The sequence below is a fragment of the Zerene cesonia genome, chromosome 1 (genome assembly GCF_012273895.1).
Source record: "Zerene cesonia ecotype Mississippi chromosome 1, Zerene_cesonia_1.1, whole genome shotgun sequence".
Classification (NCBI taxonomy): Eukaryota; Metazoa; Arthropoda; class Insecta; order Lepidoptera; family Pieridae; genus Zerene; species Zerene cesonia.
This window is the reverse complement of record NC_052102.1, coordinates 4,374,733-4,401,563: the sequence shown is the minus strand read 5'-3', so window position 1 is coordinate 4,401,563 and position 26,831 is coordinate 4,374,733. Positions and strand designations below refer to the sequence as shown.

Here is a 26,831-nt window from a genome sequence, read left to right as displayed (position 1 = left end):
AAAAAAAAAAAACATGTCTACGCTAATAAATCGTACAGGCATTTATTAAAAAGTTACCGTAGTGAGAAACACAATATCTATGTAGCGCTATACTAGCGGAAGTAATAAAATAAAACGATTTTACATCTCGGGAGGGAAACGAACGTTTTTGTAGAATGGGAAAAGTCGCGAGCGACTTCTCATTTCGCGATAAAATCGGGGACGTTTTACGACAATCTCCTATTCGATTCCCATTAAGCAACAATCTTAAAAAACTTCGGTGATCTATACTGTTTACCTGCGTTTTATTAGTATAATCAAATGTTTCTTAGTCGTATAAGTCGAGATATTTTATTGCTATATAGGAATATCTTGTAAAAAGGTTACTTTTGCTTCATTTAAGAGATACCCAATACACTGTTTTGATAGCATTAAATGCAATTTTTTAAAATATTTAATACGTATATATAACGAAAATAATATGAAGAACGGCCTCGTTTCGTAGATACAATAGTTATCCATGGAATTATGTTTCCACATTGGTTGAGATAGTTGTTTATTGTCCCAATAGAGGGCATGGGGTGGGCACGTAAGCACATAAAATAGAGAGTAGATGAGATTCGATTGCTGAGGTGGAATCATGGGTAACCGAATGGTAAGGCGTTGCTCCGGTCGCACGTTCAAATCTCACCTGATTTAATTCTAGATAAATATCCATATGACCAATAATAACAATAAGGCAAATATGCAAATGTAAAACATCATTCACACTCCCAAAATTCTCGTAAACTAATAATAGTTTAAAGTAATAATTACTTTTAACATAAAAGGTGTATAGAATACGATATTGATTAATAAAAGAGAGGCATATTTCATAGATTGGGACATTTCGATAGCTGGGCATGAAAAAGGGATATGTTCAGATTGGAAGAGACCGCGAGTGCGTGCCATGTTTCAATGTAATGAACTGGTCACGTAGCTCATTTTGTATTATTTCCCTAGGACGCGTCCCGTGACTTGAATATTATAGCGTTCGGTCGCAAGACCTCCTCGGATCCAGAGCTGCCTCGGACCCTCAACAAATAAACCGCTTCACGCACGATTCTCCAGCGGTGATTCATTATTCTGCGTTACTTTTGCTTACTGATTCATAAAATACGCTTACCCAGCTTTGTATAGCAATAATATCGAAAGGTCGATTTGACTGGACAGCCATTTATTGCGATTACTCAGTTTTTTTCTTGAGTACTAAGTTCATCAATGTTGTCTGTGAATTAAAATCATAAATGGCCATTACCTCTTGTACCGTTTTACCTACCTACCTACCTACCAACTCGAAATTCTTTATATAATTATACTAGTTTACATGTCTAAACAGTGATGAGTTGGAATTTGAGCATAATAAACATCTACTACTATCTACTGAAATGACTATCATGACTGAAATGTGGATGTAGATTATGACTCGACGTGTGTTACCGATTGTATCTTTTTAACTAGTTCGAATTAATAAAAAGACAGAAATTTCCATCCATCGTATAAAAGCCTACAGTTAAACGTTTGAGTTGTAGATTGGTAGCATAAGTTAGAAACATATAGCAGAAACAATCATAAACGGATTAAAATCGTATACATTAACAGTATCATATAAATACATGAATAATGTAGATATGCGTAAGGCTGCAATAAAGAGGCCTCGTCGGACGGCAACCGTTGTGCGCGTACGAGTTTATTATGGTCGGGCTAGCTCGGTCATAACCACCCGTTCCCGCGATAAATTCCTACATAGATCCGCATATCCCTTCAAATTATTTAAATTTATTTAACGATATACGAATCCAGATTTAGAGTTTTTGCCTTCCACTTACGTATTTTATTACAAGCAACAAATAAAACCTAAAAGTATGAACCGAGCAATGGTTAATAGGAACGACAAAGAGAATGGCATTTCTTGGGCCCGTACCAAGAAATGTGGCTTAATGTATTCCATGCAAACTGTCGAGTAAATCATTATACTTAATTTCAAATGGATAATATTAGTAGCAGCTATGCAAAATATGTGACATTATTAACGATTGCAGAGGTTGGTGAGATTATAACTATTTTCGTGCTTGCCATGGGTCAAATTTTATATTTTGACATCTTAGAAGTCAGCGACATATTGTTGGATTTATTTGAAATGAAAATGAAGATTTGTTAGATAAAAAATAAACGGTCTTATTGCGAACCCTCTCTAAAAAAAAGTCATATCGTAAAATTTATATCAATTATGATTAAAATTAATATTCTGGACAACGTAAATACTTTGTCCAGAATATTAATACCTTGCATTCAATTTATATCATTCCGCAATAATAAACGTAGAAAATTCTGTAAATGAAATACATATGAAAATGGATCGTATAAAAATCCTTTACAAATTGTAACATTTTCATTTCACTTATGTTAACACTATATTATTACCTTGGATTTCCACGAAGTGCGGCGTGATGCAGCGCGTTGAAGCCGTTACTGTTAGTGAGTGTCATATCTGCTCCGTGGTCCAACAGCAAAGTCAATATGTCATCTCGTTTCTTTGAAATTGCATCGTGCAATGGTGTATCCCCATCGGAATCCTGCATTAAATAAAAAATAATTCAAACGCTTCGATTTAACACATAAAAATAGAGGTATATTGAACAACAAACTTAATATTACAAATGAAAGTTTCGTAGCAGATGTGGTGAAAACATGAGGCTACTAAATTATACAACGACACTCGTCTACAATATCGCGACAATTTTCTAAAACATCAAACCGCTCGAGTGAATAATTGAGGCAACGGAGAAGGCGTTTAGGGCGTGGATTATGTAGAGATGCATAATTTAAAAGCATTTACATTTTCTGAAATGGGCAGCGTAAGAATCGCAAGAAACTGAACAAAATCAGGAATAGTGTCGAATTCAGTGTTGTAAGACGAGCAACACAAAAAGCGCGGCTACCGCGTCATTATCATAATCACTGTCGCTACGTGGCGCTACGGCGCCGCCCAAGCCGTTTCGCTTTGTGAGTGAACATTAAGAGAACTGAGCCGTAGTGCTCTGTCATTTCACAATTAATTCGGGAGCCACGAGATAACTGATTTTCATTAGCTAATAACAGATCAGTTTATTGATTAATAATTTATTGAATATCTTTATTTACACATCATTTTAAGTACATCAGTCTGCAGATGTAGCAAATATTGATCCGTTCAATTTATTTTGCAGATAAAACTATAAATTCAATTTGATACCAACGAGAAACTGAAATTTAACGAACTTTATGCAATTTAGCTTTAACTAGACAGAATGTGGTATCGACAACTCGACACCGAGTCCAGCTATTAGGCAGTAATTCAGTGGAAGCTCAACCACAGCGTCAGAGTAATTCCGTACAGAATAGCAGCATTAATTATTAATCCCCTTGGCGTATAGATGACCATTACAGCATGTAATTCATGTCGTGCGAGCCATATAATTATATGCTTAACAAGCACATAGTAATTATTTAAATGCTTATATAAATTAGTTTCCTAATGAGGTTATCAGTACGATAATAATCACGTCTGACCACTGATTACAACAATGTTTATTATCAGATACGCACATACAGTAGCTATTACCTGCATATGCGGTCAGTTTAATAACGTTTTATATGTGTTTTATACGAGTATACACATATAAATAGAATATTAAAAGTTTCACATTTGCGGTTTTGATAGACGGGTTAATCGAATAGCAGAAGAAATATGTGTCGGAAAAGAAATTTGATTTACGCGGCAATATCCGCAGGTGCACGTGAGTTGCAACCTACTAGCGTTGGCGACACATTTTACCTACATACCGTATATATTTTTTTTTCTGAAAAAGGATAACGTTCCTTAAATATAAACATTAATTCGAGACACGGCATGAACGATAAATGTTTTTAAGAAAAATGTATATATTCAACCAATATTATTAGGCAAGAATATAAAAACATAAAGGCACAATAGTCGTAATTTGGCACCGGTTGTAATTTAGTTTAATGTTCAAAAAATAAACCACGACTGAGATAAAAACGTAACTAAAACAAACAAAGATAAGAACAATGGGTTGGAAAGACACCCCCCAAATCTTGAAAAGGAATTTAGAAGGTTAGTGATCATATCGCGTAGATGGCTTGCAAGATTTCATAGCTGCGGCCCCACCTCTTAACTCTAATTAAAACATTGCATTAATAAAGGTCTGAATTAAATTTTTATCTCGTACCACGCCGTTTATTAACTAAACATTGCTAAAATACTAATATTGAATATAATATTGAATACCATCATGCACGGCATTTCATTTACAATAATTTTCACAATGTAAATACCTCTGAGGCTATCCCGCCGTGTTGAATATTTCCTTTCCAATTTTTATTTTACAGATTTAAAATATTGGGGCTGTATCAGAAAAACAGCTCAAACGGTTTGTTTACATAACAAAAACTGCTTCATTAGTCTGAATTTTTTAATCAAATATTTAGATGCATCATTATTGTTAAGTCTAAAGTTGAATGCTTATATATAGTATTATAATCACACTGAGTTCAATTATTAATTTAATAAACGATAATTCAACAATCGAACCTTAAACCAAAAAGCACACAACATTCTCAATACTATAATCGGTATCAAATAAATTGCACGCCCGATCGCAGTAGGGCAGAGCTCTATCACTGACGAGGCAGAAAGAAAACAACTAATTGTTTAATTCCAAGCCATTTAGTCTAGTATTACGGGAGGATTATTCACGGCCCATATAGCCCGGCATCACAGCGTTGCCGCACCATCACGGATCGCGCTGACTTACGATGAAGGCCATAAGACCATTTTGTGATATTTATGCGATATTTATACAAGTATCTGGTAATAATAATGCCATTTATGATATTAAAGCCTATCTTTACAAAAACATTGTCTAAATCTCTACTTGAATATTTTTAAACTATCACTAGTGAGTCAGAAGCAAAACATTGTTTAACTTTTTCGTATTACAACATTTGCGTACTAAGAAACGCTTTTTGTAAATTACAGAACCAATCAAATGAATATAGCAGCAATAAAGCCAAGCCTACATGAGCTTTTGTGACCGAAACGAGAGATTAAGAAAACAATCGCATAAAGCAAAAATAAATTCAAACCGGCATAACATGGAAGTCTGCCAAATAGGGTTGGTCCGAAGTATTTTAAAATTTATGGAAATATAACAAGAGATAAAATATTTATTTACCGTTCGAGTCCAGCGTGCGAGTAATTAACTAACCGAATTAATTTGCCAATCCATATCGATAGCGTATCGATTGGCACAACGAGTTAAGTAGTGCGGCCGGTGTACTAACAGCGTGCACCCTCATCAGTCGCCTTGATTGATTGTGCGGAATTAAGCCCCCACGCACCGCATCCCCATACATTCCAACTACATAACTAACTTAAGTATTTACTAACAAATTGAATGTTGTTAGTATACTTTTGCATTTTACATTTTAATTATGCAGAACATTAGAAGTAGTCAGACACAGAGGTTCTTTGATAAATTCTCGTATCTATTACTCAGTGCCAATATTTCAACTAAGCAATTCCTTGTTATTTCAGTGGAGCGCGGCGAACGCTTTGCTTTAGGTATTGGAAAACCGTAATGTACTATGTGAGATTTAACACTGAATGTCGCCCCAGCTCTGTGGTCCGTATTGTAGCTGTGTTTTATACGTTTATAAATGAATTTGTCTTTAAGCCCGATTGTTTTTCTAAGAGCCATTATTAATATACAATAGTAATAACTAATAACTTAATGTCATGAGGCAATACCGTTAATAATTTTCTCCCGTTACTTGTATATTTGCTACTATTCTCTACATTTGCCATATTCTAATGAACATAGCAATGTAGCAAATTAAAAACAAGTGGGTTTTTAATATTTGTCAAACCAGAAAAGGGTAAAAAATAATGCGTACTCTTTTTGCGTGAAAGAGATCTCAAAAATTCGTTACGTAATTTCTGATTTTACTCTTATAATACCTATTAATGCACATTAAATTCGAAAGACAGCAACCAAATAACAATTAACTATAAAAAACATATACAAAAATGATTATTCGCAATTAAATTCAAAAACTGCAAATCGAATGCTTAAATCAAAAAATCCAGTCCAAGTTTTCAAAGTTGGAATTAAAGAAGATTCAAACTTCAACTGCAGACACGCTAATTCATAATAGGAAACTTGGGAACTATAATTTTCGAGCTAAATACCAACAAGACACCGTCTAGCTGCAATGGATATTGGTAATTATATATATAGTCTCCAGTAATCCACGGTCTAAAGCATGTTGTTTAGCCGTGCTGTGAGCGGAGGGTATTTGTTATCGTTAGCGCTAATCCAATCACTTGTAACTATTAGCGTTATACATCGTGGGGCTTATAATATAATGAAAAGGAGACGTGTCGCTTGCTTGTCGCATGTTAGGTTTATACGTTATTCGTCATGTTATTTAATAACAAGCTGAAAAAAATAATATTTAGTGCCTTAAAAATACTTACACACATCAGCATCGTAATTGATAGAGAGCGCTTTCAGCTTCATATGCGAAAATTCGTAGGACAAATTTCGAAGAAAGTTAACTAAATATCAAAAAGTAAATTTGTTCCTAATAGGTAAATGGTTACATAATTAATATAAACAATTGTGTACATATCAGTGCAGAGTTTGCAAATCTTGTTTGATGAAGCTGAGAGTACATTTATAGAAAAAAAGGTGATTGCATTCCCATTAAAGGAGCTAAATGCATTTATGGCATACAATATTCGATTCTATTCTCAATCAAAACGTTGTATTTCAACAAATCATCAATTATCGTGAAACGTTATCTATTGTAGTCGTTTAACCGAAAATAGACAGCTGAAAACACATGCCAAATGCAATAACCGGGCACCTAATATATTTGGGTCCTCTATTCCAATAACAATCCGCGAAGTTTGGAAATGTTCGGAAATGGAAGTATTTATTAGGTGAATATAGCATTGTGAGTTTGCTGAGATTACGTACAAACGTAGGGACTTTTACAACTGTTACCGAAGCCTACCCCACCGACCGGTGTAAATAATGAATTTGTTGCAATAGCCACTTCGCGTGTTTATGGATATATTTGCAATATTACGTACAAAATCATTTCACATATTTTTTTTGTTATTATATTTGTTTCTTTTTATTATCGAAATTAATATATATTGTAATAAAAGTAAATTACTTATATATACTCTGAGGCAAAATAAATATTAAAGTAACTATCGCTTTGTTATAAAATTTTATTTTATTTTGGATTACACGTATGAATCGTATATGATATACATATGAGAAGGGATTTCTGAAAATTGCTTAGATGACAGCTATCGTTCCACCTTAGCAAAAGGCCTGGGTAATAAAATATAAGAGGCGAGTGGCGATGAAAGGAAACATAAAATTTCAGGTGACGTCGGCCTTTCCATAAATTTATCGACAGGTCGTGGTAACAGGCTATAAGAAAATATTTATGAAGTGAAACAGAGCGGCAAACTTTCATTAGTTAATTGTATTAATATTGGCAGTGCTGTGGAAATTCAATTCAAAAAAGAACGAAACTAATTTTGTCAGTAATACTAATACGATAAATCAGTAGTAATTATCTCTTGATCAAAACAAGCGAAATCTGAATGGAAGCGCGAATGATTAAGTTTTTCAATTTGGATTCGAAATCGATTTTTAGCTGGCTGTGATAAAAAATCAAAGGGCCATTTATTGAAGCCATAATAGTTTTTTCATATGTCGTCGACACAAGTGAAAAGCTCGTTGTTCGGTGTGACGGTCTCCTCAATGGCAGTGCGCCGTTCCATTGATCAAAGCAAGCGAGCCTTGACGGATATTGGCGGAAATGGAAAAACAAAAGATTTTGCTGACGACGATGCGATGGAAAGCGTTCCCTATACAAACGACAAAATCGAACGAACGTAAAATCATTACATACTCGTATGAATGTTTTAACACTGCTGTTGCTGGTGGCTGCAAACATGGAAATCTATGTATAGACACATAATTTATTTAATAGATCATGAGTATGAGTTTCTTTATTAAGTAAGTACATTATTTTATGACTTGGACTATGGGATTTAAACTTTTTTGTAAGAATCTATAACTTATCTCTTAATGGATGCCATTGCTAAAGAGGAGTCGCTAATAGATCGGTCTAATCAGGTTATATTATGAATTTATACTATAGCAATGAATTTATGAAAATTCTACATTTACTACGCATTCGCACTCAGGTCACATAGAAGGTAATGTATTGTAATTCATATGATAACATTTTATTGCTAACGCTGTAATAAGCAAATTAAATAAAATAAACGGAAATTCAAATTCTAATAAGCAATAAATTAATCATAGTGAGACAAATCGATTTGGTATATGGCGAATTGGAACTGTGGCAAGCTGGGATTAATTCATTAATTTATAGTTCAATCGTAAATGTGGGCGCGGTGCGATCAATAATATACGACATTATCATAGTCATTAAATTTAACAAAGATTAATTAAACGTTGTCATATTTCTTAAAAATTAATCAATTTAATAGTTAAGCCACAAGAAAGATTAAGTTTACCAGACTATAATGCAGCGATGTTTAAGTGTGTGTATGCTTTGATATCTGGATGGTTTAATTTGCAGTAAACATTGAGAATGAAATGAGGCTGAGCGTCAGACTAGTATCCTATGCGTAGTGTTTAACAGAGCTATCTCCGACCGAATTGGCACGTTTAATTGAACGCCTGTTTCAGCCATTAGTGCACGGGACAACAGTTATTAGGTGGACCGTACGCTTGCACAAATCGCGCCTAGTTTACGTTCTGAAACAGCGATTGCCATTATCGTAGCTAGAAATGATTATTTACTCTGGCAAAATAAATTTAATACACCAGAAGAGGCACGAGATGATACTACGACGATCTTCAGTTGTACCATTGCAGTCACGGTTAGCGAAAAATGTATTTCGCAAAAAAATAAGTGTAAAATAAAAATTCTTTCTCAGTGTGACACGGCTAATAAATCGCATAATGGTGTCGTAAAATTTCGGTTGTATTATCTGGGGAAAAGCTGGCTATTTTACATTCACCTGCGAGGTATCTCCCGCATCCAATTTATGTTAGTGGGTACAAAACGAAAGCTGACAAATGTGAAAATAAAATGAAACGTTTTATCTACACGGCTGAGGAGTCAGTATCCAAGCTGGCAGAGCGAAGAACGTTTAAGAGTCGTAACACGGACGCCCCGGAGACGAATAATCTGCTTGACCGTAAACGAAAAAAATATATAAAACATCTATTTTCCTGTTGCTGCTGTTATATAAATAACATGAAATGTCAATATTTGGATTCCGTTAAATAAACGACAATAGGCATCGATATAGAAATAAGAGTGTATTACAAAAGTAGGTATATAAAAAGATATCTTATTAAACATTTAATAACAACACTTCCCTATTCAACTAACATTCTGTTTATTACTAAAAGCACACATATGTGCAGTATAAAATACAGTAATGTGTAACAATTTGTAACGGAAAGGTCTTTAAAACGTCTTGGACCTTTCAAGCACCCGCAATGTTCTTACTTAGATACGGTACCGGCGCCGTAGCGGACAAACTAAGTGGAACTTTCCCTGAGTCGGCGTGTACAAAAAGAATTTTTAAAAGGGTTCTTCACGGTGCAATTCAACAAATACTTAGGATACTCTCTATAAATCTTGAACGTTTCCTTTTAATCCCGCGAATTTCAAAATGAATTTCAAACTTTGCAATAAAGAGCAATAACGCTGTAATTAATAAAACTTATTTAATTACAACGTACACAACGTTGTTAACGTTGAGCAACGTGGTAATAATAAACTTAACATTCACAAGGGTTGTGTAATGAAAAGTAATGAGCGGCATTAAATACAGGTGTGTGAACGAACACATAGCACATTCGTAAAATATTACTCTACCAAGTCCTGATAACCACGCAAACCGCATATCGTAAAACTGCCTCTGTATTTATCTCTGCCTCCAATTTATCTTTACAAAGTTTCAAACGTTAGATAACGTGTTTCTGAACTCCCCCACGAACTCGACATAACACTTGCGTTAATATCTATTATGATATCATAGAGCCGCTAGCTACAAACATCATTTTTTAGGACTGTTTGAAAATTACTTTAAGAAACGATAAAACTAAACGCAGTGAACATTTATCTTAAGGCTTATGATTAACAATAAACCGCCGATTATTTCCAGTAGAACAATTAAAAGATAAGACAATATTTGATTGCGAAACGTTATAATAAATTCAAAATCAACGAAAGACGGCAGCAAGTCTAGGGATCTGATCGTATATTCAAAAAATTCTAGAACAATCCTCCGTTAACAAGACTCCGATCTAAATTTGCATTTTCTGAGAATAAAATCGTCTTTTTTATCTGCATTAATTTACTGTAATAATACAAAAGTGCTTTAGCGCCCGGTGAGCTATTTCCCATGGTCCCAGAGTAATTACACGGGGCGGCTCACAAAGGCTGAAGAGCGGGCGTCGGGAGCGCGGGCGTCAGAGCCGCGTGACCGCCGGTAATGCATTACAAGCTCTTACTCTCTACATATATTATACAAATATGAATAAACATCGACTCTTCGTACAAACCGTTTATGTGTAAGGCAAATAACTTAGTATATGGAGACAGATATCACTGAGTCGCCAAGATGTTGCAATATCCATAAGTGGAAAATTTGAATAATTTACCGGACCAATAGAAGTTTATGGAAGAAATATCTAACGAAACATAATATTAACTCAACAAATAGTAATCAATTGTGAACCTGTTTCCCAATACAATGCATGTTTCGAGTGACTGAATATCTATAATATCATTAATTATTATTTGAGTTTAGTCATTACACGTACCAATTACAGACTATACAAGGTATAAAGAGGAGGTGCACATAAGAATTTCATGAAGGGAACAACCGGCGGTGTAGTCTAATGAAGCCGTAACGAAACTGTATAGGCAACTGACAGTGGCGCAGCTGTTTCTGTTATTATCATGATCAGCATACGGGGCATTACAGAACACATTCCTTTAAATTACACAGACTCTCTATTAAGAAATTTTAGAAATAACCCTAGCTTGTGTTTATCCTTAAATTAAACCGAAAATAATGTAAATTTTGTAGAATGCAAATTTAATTACACTAAAATTTACATTGTATGAATTATTTGTTTTGTTTATTTAGAACGCATCTTATTAACTTAACTTAACTATTATTTTTGAAATAAAATACAAAATCTCGCAGTAAACTTGTATAGAATATAGCGCAATGACAACTTTGTTCGTGTTGCCGTAAAATTGTAAAAATTGTGAAATTATTATAATCCATTTCGCTAGATTGCTAACTGTCGAAATTCCGATCCGTAACATTTCCTTAGACTATATAGCAAACATATCGCAGTTATGTCTAGAAACTACTTTTACCACATGTCTGTCAGGTGAACGTTGGAAGCTGTAAACTATACCTCTGTAAACCGAAACTAACTTAACCCCATATCGAATGCCCATTTCACAATTTAACGCTTTAACAACGATAGATTATAATCTACCGAAAATATTGGTTTAATATTACAGTATTGCAACATTATACAAGTTTTAACGCTAGTCGCTAAAATATTATCGGATGTACGTAACTATAGTGTTGGAAGCGGGATTATGATGCAATTGGGAGTTACTATAAAGCAAATTCAGATCACGGCGTCGCCGGCGGTGTTAAGCAGCGAACGAGTTGGGTATATCTGGCTGATAGCACCCGCGCCGCTCGCCGCACTGTACTTATAATCTAATATTTGCAATTTACGAGGATCGCGCGAGGTGTCCGCTGGGAACCATTGCGCTGTCATCGAGTGAACGTACCTTACTGGCTGCACTTATCCCACCGTTGATAACAAGTCTATCGTTGAGCTTTTTACGCCCCTTATGAGTGCGTTAGTGTTCTATTGGGAATACGGTTTATTTGGGATAATAGGGCAATGGATTAGGGAAAGAAACGTATTCTATCACGGGCGAATTTTCAAAGCCAATGGTAATAGATGATAGGTATATTAAGTGTCTAGGTATCTGTTTAATGAAATATTTAAAATTTAAACTCCTGAGTTCTGAATAATAAGACGTTGTAATATAAGATAATAGATATATAAAAAGCGAAAAAGCTTTTAGTTCAAGTTTTCTACGGATCTCGTCATAGTTAGGTAAATCTCCAATATCCGCAACGATCGGCTTCCGAAACGCCCCATAAATACAGCTCAACAAAAGACATGAATAATAGCACTATATGGATGGTTCGCGAACTAGCGATATATTTTTTATTCTTTCCTGATTTTGTAGAAATATATAGATACTAACGAAATAACATGCTAGTGGAAAAGTAAAAAATATCAAAACAAACTTTAATATTGATTGCATTTCGTACTTTGTACATTGTTTTTGATAGGAATAAAAAATTTCAATCGATTTTTGCATAAAATCTTTATTATTTTCACTATTTCATACTATATGCACTACAATATGGAAAGAAATGTGTTTTATAATCGATAACATAGGCATACATGTCATCCATAAAAAAGGTACATCACAACACTTACAAATGTACAGAATAAGTTTATAGACATCTATCTCATTCGAACTAAATCTAACAAAAAACGACTTTTAAATGATATTTTATGTAATGTTTGAGTTCGGCCATTAAAGTTGGCAATCTTTTCACATTACGAACGTTTAATAACATTCAGCCAGGGCTTGGACTCCATTTTGGCAGAAAAGCTCCACGTCTCGTATCGTTACTTTGAGCCCGGGGCGGGGAAACAACTATAAATTACTGAAACGACAACTCGCTCCACGCCAGATAAAGCTACGCCGCAAAACAATACTCCGGGAGACTTTAGGACGAATGTCTCAGTCGTTACGAGGAAGAATCGTACATCTTTATAGACTGTTTACTTGGAAACGATGCGAATCTTCTTTCTTTGTGATATTAATTTAGGGAATTTTACAGCTTTATCTCAAAATATTGCCAAGATAAAAAGTAACCAAATTTTAATTAAATAAATAATGAAGATTTGAGTTTAAAACATATTATCATGTTATTTAATTTAGTTTTTTGTCTTTGATTATTCATGTAGACCCGATTTTATATTATTTGTTGAAATAATTGTAATATATTTCAAGTAAATCTTACACAATGAATTACGATGAAAGATTCTGTTCTGAATGCGAGTTTGTCGTGAATCTGACATGTGGATCGCCCAAAATATATACATATAAAAATGCAATATTTCATTTTACTTTATTAAAATAAATAAGACTCAATTGTAACTTATGGCTATCTATAATTCAATTCGTTTTCAAAGGCGAATGTTTCTGAACTCCCAATAATTTAATAAAGAAACTTTATCGAAGTTGGAGGAGCGTGCGTGGCTGGCACGCTTGCCGCAAAAAGCCGAAAACTTCGATTCAATTAAACTGAAAGTTATACGAAGAAGTTTCGAATGCGGCTAGAAGAGTTGATTAAGGTTGTACCCAGAAAGCATAGCGCCAGCAACGCTACACTGCGTGATAGATGCGTTTCAATGGGCAAAACTGCTAATAGAACGCCAATTAAACATCCATCTGTGTTGCAGACAAACTCCTATAATCTTATTTTATTAAATTACGACATTTAAAACTATATAGTGGCGAAAGTGTTCTCTACAAACAGATTTATGGATCATTAAATTATCTGTCAACCTCCGATCATTCATCTTCGGTTATTTTTAATGAATGTTAATAGACAGTTCAAACGGACAGATTTTCATGAACAAAAAAGGTGTAGAGTCCGGTGGGACCGCGCGGCGCTGCCTGCGAAAGCCGCTGGTGGGGTGTAAGGGGTGACGAGCATTGTTATGTAAATTGAGGTCGTTATTTCGCTACGAGTGAGGAAAGAGCGCGACACAGCCGCCCCACAGAGCCCGCGAGCTTTGCCTCCCGTGCACCACAACGCGAAAGACGCTTTGCATAATTGGCAATAGAAGTACCTATATCAGTACAATGAACAGATCCTTGTCAAAAGTATTCGTTGTCAACGTAGCTATCTGTGCAACGCTGATACGGATTACACAAAAGCGAATTTTTTACTGATCTAATTTTTAAAACTCAGTGTACGTTAGAAATCATTCTTTGTAGTATTTAATTAACTTTTCTAATTAAAATATAAAATTCGTACGAGAGGTAATTTTTAGGCGCATAATTTTTATATAATAGACAAAATTTTTGTTTAAAGAGGTAAAATTCGGAAGTTTCTACCATCATATTCATATTCCTGGCCAAATTATCCAATATAATAAGTTTCAAAAGAGTAGAGACGACTTTTAAAAGGAAAAGTTCTGCAAAAGCACGTAATGGCTCATCCCGCTCACGATTCCTGCCCCTGAGGCGGAACAGGCGGACCGGCAGCGTCAAATAAGTTTCTAATTGCTTATATTACTAAGTTATATTCGCTCTTGAAAGTAATTAAGTCGCAAAGTTAAAACTACAGCCACGTACTTTATGATATCCCGTGATTTTCACTTTTCTATATGTGCTAGTAATCATACCACAAATTACTTGCCACTAAAGTAAATGTCGATACATTCAGTCATTCGTTTTTTATTATTTTATTAAAACAAGTATAAACTGAGCGCCGCGCAAGCAAATAATTTTGGCAGAAGTATTATGAAACGGAATAAAATACTAAGACAGGCAGACGCTTAAATTCAGGAGATATGAAGGAACTGTGTATGGCATTCTTGTTTTCAAGACGGCAATAATGCGGTGGATATGGAGCGTGTTTCTGGCTCTACAACGGCAGTAAATTAAGTAGCATGGAGAAACAGCTACTTTAGCGCAAAATGTTTCATCGTTTTCGGTATCTTATTATTGTTTGAAATTGGTGTAGCAATAAAAAATAAAAAGCAAACTAATATTAAAACAGAACATTACAGCCACTTTATGCTAAAAACTTAAAGACTCGTAAAAATGAGAAATATAAAAATTCCAGTAAACCATGGATAATTCCGAAAAAGCATTTCTCGAGGGAAAATAAAGAAGGCCACCTTAAATTTAGTATATCGGTCTGCGAGTGTTTACGAGCCAGGCCCCTGAAATAAACAAACCGACGGCTTTGGTAGCGCACAAAGGCCAGGTTCCGGAAAATGGGCGCCCATTCTCATTCTACATTTCGTCATGACTTGAAATTAAATGAAAACCACTTTAGCACGCCGTAAGGAAAAGCTTTACGGAACAAATCAACATATTCATTTAGTTACGGTTATTAAATTTGATATTACAGCTGATATGTGCTGTTGTAAATGTAAATGTTTTAGGATAACGATTGTGAATGTTTTAATGAAAAAAATGTTAAACAATGAAAGACACTGGCACACCTAATTATAAATTTAAATAAACTTAAAAGGATGAATAATATTATTGTTATGTATATTCAAATCAAAGAGAAAAGGATAATGTTGTGGTTACTACAGATAAATGGATGCGTGGGGATAAAGCAAGCAAAAGGGCGGACATGAATTAAAACATTAACAATAGGTAATTTTCGTTCGGTTAACGAGCGGCGAGCGCCATTGTCACACTCCTACCAAAGTCGATTATAATATTGTATAATACCTTCCAGCGTACATGGCCCAATATAATGTATGAAACATTTAATATTTGTATTTAATACTTATATGTTCAATTTCTTTACAATATACAATATTAGTCAGTTATTCTTATATTTCAAAAATAAATTGTATGAATTGCGTTTAATGAAAAATCTTGATTCGCGGCATAAACGAAGTGGTTATAAGTCGATATCATTTTATTTCAGGGTGATTAATTCAGCAGAATTCTCAATAATACTCACTGAAATCAGCAGACAAAGAACATATTCATGAAAGACGTATACCCCGGAGACGCTAATGAGAGAGCATAAAGCGTGACGTCGTAAAAGCATCGCATTAAGCGCTCTCTGCCAGAAGCTGCCCGTAATCTATTCGGAGCTATTTTAATTAGCATCGTAGTATAATAAAGCGAGGGTGAAGTTTTTGTGGCGTCTCGGACGATGTTTCTCGAGTCGCGCAGCCCGGCTGACGCCGAGCAGGCCCGCCAGGGAACTCCAAGCTGGGAATACTTATAACAACTTCTCGCTCTGTAAACTTATCGAGTTCCCTGCTCAAACTCGTGCTAATAATAAATGTTGCCCGATGAGTCGGATATTTGCTGGAGGAACATACTACAAGCTCAACCTTATATCAAACTATTGAACATGTGTTATTCTTAAAATTATAACTCAACGATAATGTAATATCAGCCAGAATTCATTTTAAGAGATGCATTATAAAAAATGTTATAAGGTACTCAAATCAAGCTTCATTTCAATACTTTTCATCAAGTTACAAAAACAAATTGCGTTATTCAGAGGTGGCGTATACGAGAATATTTTTTCCGTACAGCCGTGTGGTTAGGCCAGTAGTAAAATAGAAGCTATCTCGGTACACTAAATCTGCCTGAACGTGATAGTCCCACAATCGCTTTCGCGGCGGCTCTTGTTTCACGCACCGCCTACGCCTGAAGCACCACAACAATATTCCCCTCATTCGAAATATTTTAAAAATTGTTCTACGTTTTTATTAGCCTCTAGTGAACTTATTTTTTGAATAGTAATTAATGAATGAATAATTTATCGTAATACATTTTTATTAAATTTAATGGGAACTTATGTGTATTTTATCATAACAGGGCCTCGATGCGATGAATATAAGATACAATATAAAAATATGAACATGTGTGATCTTTAACTAGCTGATGCTCGCGTAACGCGACGTGTCTGCTTTAGATAAGAATAGCGTAAATTCTTATTTAAGTAAAAAATTAATTTAGTGTTATCATTTTTATCGAAATAGCTTAAAACATTTTTTTTTAATGTAGCTCCAGTTACCCCTTACCATTACCAGGTATCGAGGCTAATAACCACATGTAAGACCCACCAAAAATGGTCTGCTATTTCGTTTTTACTGACGAAACAGTACACCGACACTTTTTTAAGTGATCTTTTATTATATAGGCGTTTTTTAGGGAAGTTTTTTGGTTGGCCGTGATTTTTTAGTTCAAATAGATTACTAAATATAGATCATAATATATTTATTTTAAGTATAACAAACGCAAGAACATACTGCTAAAATACGAGTATATACGATACGAGTTATCGTTGAAACACGTTTTTCGTAAGAACGCATTTTCTCTATTAAATACTTGCTGTTACTAAAATGCCTTTGTTTCAACTAGCTCTAACTAGAGAAAATGCTTTAAAAATTTGAATTAGCTATCTAAGGTTTTATTTTGGTTCATATTGTCCTAAGTCGTCGTCCTAAAGTCGATTCCGGTTACTGTAACGAAAAACGGGTATGAAACGTAAATGTGTAAGCAAATAATAAAATTTCTTAATCAAAACAAAGAATTATCAGTGGAAATGCAATATCGCTTGATAGTCTCCCTTATAGATCTAAAATCGACTAGACTCATTCCGGGTCGAAGGGACAGTTCAGACGTCGTGACGTTTGATATTAAAAAAGTTTTTTTCTTAAGTACACGCAACGTGCTGTGATTTCGCCGCAATAAAATGAAATACTTTTGCCAATTTTTTTAGGAGTATTCTGATTGAAATTATTGAATATTTCTTCTCAAGCTTTAATTAAAATGTTTAATTGAATATAGATCCCTACATTTGTAAATGTTTATCGCTGATATAATAATTTATTCAGTTTTATATATCAGCTTATCTGTTCCATGCAATTATTGTATTGTATTTTTTAAGTCAAGAACAATATGTAGCAATATATTTTCCTTATAGCAAACAAGGTCTTTTTGTTTTAATGACAATAAAATTATTATCTTTCTATTATTTTAAAGTAATAAGGAAAATATAATATTCTATTTTAATGGCAGACAGTTGTGTATTCAATAGGTGTTTGATACTCTATATTAATTTCATAATCATAATTATTAATTCAATTCTTTATAATACGAAAAATTTCCATAGCATCTTCATGAAAGAACGTTACAGATAAAATTTGGACGACGCTATCTTTATTTTCCTTTCGCTCTGGAAACATTGATGTTAAGTAGCCAATATAAATCTGAACAAAGCGACATTTGTCCAGTATAAGGCCCGTGCAGGTCAGGTGGCACACGGTAAAAGCGTTGAAAGCATACATAAATTTACACGGTGCGAACTCTATATGAGACGCAGGTGTCGTTAAGTACAAAAGCGTAGGCTAAGCCTATAACTAAAGCATATAAGAGTAAAAGTTAACAACGTTTAGACTTCAGTTTACTTGTATTATATTTCCAGCAATAAATAAATTACTTTATGAAATAAATAAGCTCATCATTTCCATCTCATCATTTGCGACTGAAAGATTTTGCCTTCCAGATAGCGATATAACCATTATATTTGTTCAATACGATTTACGATATTTTACCCTTACGGAAGCAATAACGATAATCATAACCATTACTAAGGATACTGGAGATAATTTTCTTAATACACAGTAACTGCTTTTCCCCCTTTGCTTATTCTCCTTTTTTAACTAAACGGTGAAAATTTTAATGTTGGATATTTAATTGTATAAAATTTACCACTTATTAGAGTTTTATAAATGTTTTATAAAAAAATACATTTTACAACTTATTGAATTCTTAAATTACGTAATTTTTAAATAAGTTATTGACAAATGTTGTCTTTTATTTAATAACATTCTATAAGTACATACCATACCAAGTACCAACTTTACAAAATTTTATATACTGAGCCTGCACAGACGAACTTAAAAAATTGTAATACGTTTAGCAATGCAAAACATGTGTAAATAATTGAAACAATATTTTTGAGACTAAGAAAATCATTTCAGCAAACTTTAAAATGAACATGTCCGACAATAACTAAATCAAATATCAAGGGAGCAGCGTGTGTACTGGCGAAGACAGACCTCGCTAACGAAGTAAACAATAAACGGCGACATTTCGCGTCCAACAGAGTCGGGATAACAGCGGGACAAAGACAAGGGCCGATGAATCTGATTATTTCGTTCCAATGTTTCCTCAATCCCGTATGAAATCTAAACAAACCCCGCGAACCAAAGTTCCTTTGTTAGAGCTGGACAGTGGAACTATCTGTCAATATGCAGCATTCTACATGGACATAAGTATTTTATTTCAATATGATTTTCTCTATGATACATAGCAAAAGCATCTTAAATCTATAGTAGATTAAATGAAATGGACCTACATAGATGAAAAGACAACATTCATTGCAATGACCACGTAATAGTGATTCAAAGAGCTTTGCCTCGTATAAAGCAATTAAACAAACCGTTTTTCATGAAACGCGTAAAAACAATAAACTACGTCACTACATGTTAGGTATTTCATTTACAGTGGTAAACGGTACGGAACATAAATTATTTGTACGATGTGAGTGTAACCGTAGAGCTTAGACTATTCCGAATTCCGTACGTACGCTCGCAGCTTGCGGCAATGGTTGCCGCCTAGCTCTCCAACCGACAACGACACACGACACTGAATAGCGCGCCGCCTGAATTCCATTCCTTGACGCTGTATTTTATGTTGTCACATCGAATTTTAATATTCTTTATTGTATTCCTCAACTTTCACGAAAATAATGCATGTGGCATATGTAAGACATCAAAATGTGTGTAGGTAATAATATCTCGACAATATATCCATGTGTCTTACTATCGTTTATTTTCGTTGTGTATCTTACTTTTCACACCACTTCTGAAATATTATTAGACTCTATTGTATTCTACACAATTTTGTACTAATACAATGTAAGTATCTAGCGTGAAAACAGTTAAACTTCAAAATTGCAAAATACAAATCCGAGTTAAGAAATAATCATAACGCATCTCGCGACCCGATTGTAAGCAACTTCCTGTTTCTCGGCGCATACAGAACTAAGTCTTGGAGGAGAAACTTTTGATATACGTTAATGTTACCTACAGTTGTGAAGGATTGCTCTAAAGCGTAGGAGGAAGCAGGCGTGCACTGTGCGTTATTTACGACTGGCGATTCCGGCACCATTGCTTTTAAGGAACTTTGTTCAGTAGCAAATACCAGCGATACTTTGCGAAATCCTTTTACGTTATAATACGGGAAGAGTATTTTTTTCGGAGGGTTATATTAAATTCTCGATATCTTCAAGCTTTAATCTTCCACACCTTTTTTGTTATGATATATTTTTGTACGAAGATTTAGCGCGTCTCATTTTACCTTAACTGCAACATCAGAGATACATTTTTATCTGGGGAGCAAACTTGCAGGCGTTTCAGGGACATAAAACCTTACTTAGCGAGCCACAAATCCTCGTAACGTTAAGCCGAGATAAAACACTAAGCTCGCACCACAACGCGATGGAGCTCAAATTTTTCACCTGCGAGCCGACCGGTAAAATGTGGGCCACACGCGATATTACTTACACAAGAAATATGACGCTCCATAATGAAACTCCGGCTACCGTTAATCACGTATTATTATTCAAATTTATATCTTCTTGTCTGAAAGGAGTGGATTTTATGGTGTTACCGGTTTGCTCCACATGTTATTTGTGGAATTATAAATCGTAGATATTAACTATTTATAGATTAAATATTACATTTAAATAAAAACGTGTCATGTCTACATTGAGTACAAAATGTAATTATTTGTATTTAATGTACTTGTATATTTTAATTATTTAGAGACGCCCTTTAACTTTAAGCCGTATTTAGTAGACCACATATCTGAAAATGTAAGACGGGAGGATTAATAAAGCCATTAATTACGCTTTACGCGCAAACAGTATAAATCAGGATGTAACGTAACATGCCTCTAAGACATTGGTGTAACGCAACAAAGCCACAGTGAAATTTAAATCGCTATTAAGAATTTAATAAAAGGAGTAAAACGAATACTCCAATAGATCTTTTTGTGATTGCATTGCTGAACTTAATCTATTTTTAATCTATATTCCGTGCTATAGCTACAGATACAGTTTATTGAGCTTATTTAATATACATAAATTTTTACATAATTAGTATTCAAGGTCTGTTACAATAAAATAAAACTGTTAATAAGAAATGCAATATGTTTACTTGCTTTCGTTTTGTTTCAGAAATAAATTTGGCCATTATATTTCCATTGGTTATAACAATATGACTCTTGATACAAAGCAATAAGTATGAAAAGATAAATAACGTTAAAATTATTGAAGCGTACGTAAACGTTTTTAGTCCCTACTTATAGATAAATTATCCGGCCGCGTCCCAATAGCCTTAGAGAAAATGCCGATATTTCTTAAAAGGGTAAGGGGTATGAAACAAAAAAGGCTATTTTTATTTAAACCCTACGGAAAAGCTTTACCATTTATAAAAGAAACGTTTGATACATAAAAATATTTATAGGTTAAAATAAACTTAAAAAAAAATTAATAAGGCCCACTTCCGCATATGATTTGTGCTTATTTACAAAGAATTATTTACGATTTAGTTTTATTTACTAATTTTAATTAAGATCACTAATAGCGAATGAGCATGAGTAAACCGTTTCAACAATAAATAAAAAATTGAAAGCTTTCGCCCAAGCTGTGTTAGCACTAGGGTCGTGGGATTAACGAAAATTAGATTTCAATAAGACGCTTGTGTCGAGGCAAGGAACAAATCTGAGGCAGAGCCCAGTAATGCCGAGACGGTCACGCTCCTCCTTTTAATGCACCGTCAGCATCCTAACCTCATCCCGGTATTGCTCCATCTAGTGTATAATACAGAAACCCCTCGTAGACTATCCGTTTGACTATTTCTAAAGCAGTTAATAGATATAATGGATAAGCGATTCAACTTAAAACATACAGACAGTAAAAACAATTTAAGAGATAGCGAATTAATTTTTGCATAAAACGATATCCCCAAATCATATAAGTTTAAATGTCTAAACAATAGAAACAACAACAATACTCCTTCATTAGCATATCTCTATCATTAGATAATAACATTACACCAATTCGTTTACCCTATACAGAAATGCAGGCATAATAAATGTGATAACCCGTTCATTACAGTGCCGCGCACCTAGATGCGTGTTAAGATACGTGATATTAATATGAATAAGAGACTCGGGAGGAATATCCAAGTGAGAAATAAATTGCAAAATGTTATATCTGTGAAAATCTCACTTCTTCGAATACCGTAGCATAACCTCGTTTGTCTTACACATATACGTCATCGTTTGCAGAAGCGAAGGTGTCTGTGTTTTACGACCATTGTGGTATGTCCGTACTTTAAGCGGATATAGCGAATAAAAACAAGAAAAACGACATAAAACACGATAGCAATATAGAGCCTTTCCAAATAAAAAGGTCGCATCCAAAATAAATTATTTCCCAATTCGGCCGTTACGATTCGAATTGAAAAGAACGTCGTAGTATAGAGATTTTTCTAGCCACGAAGCGAGTGAATACAAATAGGTATATAAACGCAAATGAAATGGCTTCATGAATCGTATGAACGACTCGAATCAAGCAATAACTTATCAATGGTGTACATCACCGAGAAACAATTTTCACTGACAATGAATGTATGAAATTGTTTCTCGATATTCCATATAAAGTATCGCGATAAGTCTATCATGTTCATGCAAGCGAATCTTGAATTATTTATTCATTACATACCCGTACGCGGCGCACGTTCTCAAAAGATAACTCGTATAATTCGTGCAAGGACGCTACGCAACCCAACGAAACAATAGCAGATTATCAAACAAAACGACGTAAACAGTCCTCAAATAGGAGAAACGGGTTAAGGGCTCGCAGGATGTCCGCGTCGCGTCTTGAATACTAGATGAGACATTTCAGACATCGACGCTAATCGAGCCTAACATTACCTATAACACTCCAAATTGTCATAAACAAAACATCATTACTTAACAAACAACGTTTAAATTAAGTTACTTCGAAAATAATTTATTTGTGAAAAGTTAGTCCAAAGTTAAAAGATATTTTTATTAAAAACATACGTATAAGTATATAATACTCGTATACTAGCATATAACATTGTTTCGTATTCATCATACTGTGTCATATTATAAAACTGTACGCTTTAATCTTCGAAACAAATAACTCAACAAATCCATCTACGATGTCACTTCGTAGCCTCGCCGGCGTAGAAGGAGCTTGCTACAAACCGAATGCATTACCTCTTACTTAAGCACGGGTCACACAATGAAAATTTCGCTTCCATACTTTAGTTTAAATAGTTATACTGCAGACATGTCATGTTTATATATTATCTCTACCTGCCAGTGTGTTTCATCACAAGAACTAACTATTTATGAAAATCTCATATGTACATGAAAATCCCCCATAATTAGAATATAATATATTGATTATAGTTGATAAATATTTGAAAATAAAATAAAAAATAATAGTACGTAACTTCGATTACTAAAATAGATAAAAAAGCTATCTGCTAATGTCTCAAACGAAATTGTACTTGTGGTATTACGCACCGATAGATAAACAGTGCGACGCAGTTTGTAATGAAAAAAATAAAGGCGCGACGACGCCCGAATATATGAGAGCGACGATAAACAGGAGGATTCGTTCCAAGCGGAGGGTCGATACCGAAATACATTATTCCCCGATCCGAGTGTTCCGATTCAAATTGAAAGAGCACCTCCAACATGAGATTTCTCAGGCGGCGAGTGGGTGCAGAATATAAATCGCCATATAACCAGAAACGGAACACTGAATTTACTTTTGTGGTAAGCCCTCTTGTTTTAGTAGTTCTTTATGGCTAATGAAAAGCTTTCGCAGCTTAGTAAGATTCTACACGTACATCACTGACGATTTGCTAAACTTCAATTATAAACATAAAATGCCATGCTACGTACCCCGATTGCTACTAAGCCACTCAACGTAAGCCAAATTCGCCTACTTATGCAGTAAAAATGGGACATACGCCTCCCCTCATCGGGTATTCTGTTCAATTCACAACACACCCACCCGATATTTACGTAACAAACGTATTTGCTGACTGCTGACATTGTTTTCTTTTATTTAACTGGCATTTATTTAATGGCATAATGTGTTAACTGCCAATACTTCCGCAACACAAATAAAGATAAGTTCATATAATGAAGTATTTTTATTAAAATATTTCTTCTGTTCAGTTATTAATTAATTAACTGCTAAGTCTGAAGCAGTATTAGTTGGAATATCAGTCCACAGCCTCCCCGACATTCTAACTTTATTAAGGCGACGCTGGCGCTGTCGCTGAACCAAGGTGACGCGCTTTCACAATGCCCTATTCAGATTTAAATAGCTTTACGCCCAATTGCGCCTCAATATGGCGCTAGCTCTCAGATAGTTGTTTCATTAAACAAAGATTTGAGAGATAATTTTACTGCATAGACGAGAAACGCCTGAGGTATTCAATTTTAGGGGACTTTGTTAGGGAATTACGCTGCTCGGATGAATTGCTTTTGGTGTTATGAGTGTGTCATATGATACGATTCGAATATATGTACGCTGCTACATAATAATAAGCTATAGAATCTGTCTTCAACTTCTTTAAAGAATCGCCGTAAATGTAACTGTAAGGCGAAAATTTCTCGAGATGTCGAGGCGGTGAGGAGTTGGGACAACCTAACTTTGGCAATTACGGCGGCCACATGTCGAAGAGTGTTGATACATTCGCCACTCGAAATTGCGCTAGAAAGCGAATACACTTTCTAGCTTTTGAAAAGAACAGCACACTACAGATACTTTTATGTATAAACGTGCGTCTGAAAATTACAAGTTGAACGGCGAATAAACAAAATTCTAGATCTGGAAAACTCTCAATGCATTCACTACCACATAAATAGAAGACTTAAACAAAGTTTATCAGTAAAGGATATAGAAATAACCGAAGTTTTGCTATTACCCAAATGTGATTGCTAGCAATTGGAAACTACACACACAGCAGATATGACGGTGGCTTGGTATGAAATGGTTGCATCGTAAGTTTATTACTTGAAGTAGGTATTCTAGCTTCAAGCGCTTTGAAACTTTGTCGTGATAAATTGCTGTGTCATGTGACTACATCCAGTCTCGCTCAGTTATCTTTATCCATATGAAGTAGATTATGGCGATATTTTTGGTTTCAGAATACAAAAGCAGCATCTTTTAACGCGAAGATAATTATCGCTTTTAATCTTATAAATGCAAAAGTAACTCTGTCTGTTGGTTTTATTTCGCGCTTAAGCCACAAAGAACGGATGTAGTTAAATTTTTATTTTTTCTAGTGTTCACACTCATTACCCGTACCATGTTTATGAAGTCCCATGTTCGAAACTTATATTGGATCAAATAAAAATTTATTGCAATATTTCAAAATTTCAATAATAATGGCGATATTGCAAAACAATGCAACAAACAATTTTGTTTCCTACCTTAATTTGCCATAACATTAACCAATCAAAGCACTAATCAATAAGTTTAAATTTTATACAGTACTAGCTACGCCCCGCGGTTTCACTCACGTAAGTCTGCATCCCGTTGGATTATCGGGATAAAAAGTGCCTATTTGTTATTGCAGTTGTCCAGCTATCTTTGTACAAAATTTCATTGCAATCGGTTCAGTAATTTTTGCTTGAAAGTGTAACAAACACACCTACACATACATCCATCCTCACAAACTTTTGCTTTTATAATATTAGTAGGATATACAATTGCGTATTCAAACTTAGAATGGCATGATGTATATGCGTGTAGAAACAAAAGCGACAACGCTCACGAAAACTGGTTGTGTTTGCTCTTTGAGAGAAAACTTTTATATGGTGAAGCTCGAGACACGACATTCTACTTGGGCATGAATATCATTAAACTCATTTTAGATAAGTTAGATATCCATGGTAATTATTTGACCACCTTATATCTATACATATATAAAAATCGATCCCTATTTCCCTATTTCCCTTGGTCACGCCATCACGCGTGAACGGCTGGACCGATTTCAAAAATTAATTCACCATCAGTAAGCTGCAATTACTCTGAGTGACATAGACTTTATATGCACCACGGGTGAAACCGGGGCGAACAGCTAGTACCATATAAATACCATATAAACACATAAACAAAAAGTTATAAATACGAGCAAAATACAGGCAAACCTTTTCATTTTTGTAATGAGAAACACGTCACGGGACATTAATGAGTAATTTGTGTTAACTTTAATAATGTTAAATTTATAACTCTCATATAAATAAAACAAGTAATTTAAAACTTCCCAACATAATAACGATCGTAATAAATAATTGTTATGTATAACAAAGATTTGATTAATGTGTTTTGAATTTATGTGTAAAGGTATTTGCATAAAAAAATGATAAGAGCATATTGAGCATATTTTTTATACAGCATACGTCTTGCTGGATAGGTTATTTCGATCGTATCATAACATACTGATATCTCAAAATAGTACGAGATCATTAGTCAAACAAAGCTATGTATTAATATCTAGTATGTGTTATTAACGTTTATACAAACAATTTTTCAATAAGTAGAGACAATAATGTTGGTAAATAAATTAGTCCAAGAAAATGGGTAGGGTAAATGCGAATTTGAGATTAAAACTTGAATTTTTGATATAATTTACTTTGAG

At 34.4% G+C, this 26,831-nt stretch overlaps 1 protein-coding gene across 1 annotated transcript in view; it reads right to left on the bottom strand.

The window, feature by feature from the left end:
* Positions 1-26,831, bottom strand: part of LOC119840701 (E3 ubiquitin-protein ligase mib1) — a 94,857-nt gene that overhangs the window by 58,384 nt on the left and 9,642 nt on the right. The window contains exon 11 of the mRNA XM_038367414.1: positions 2,443-2,594. Coding sequence (XP_038223342.1) covers positions 2,443-2,594 — 152 coding nt within the window. The remainder of the gene's footprint in view (positions 1-2,442; positions 2,595-26,831) is intronic.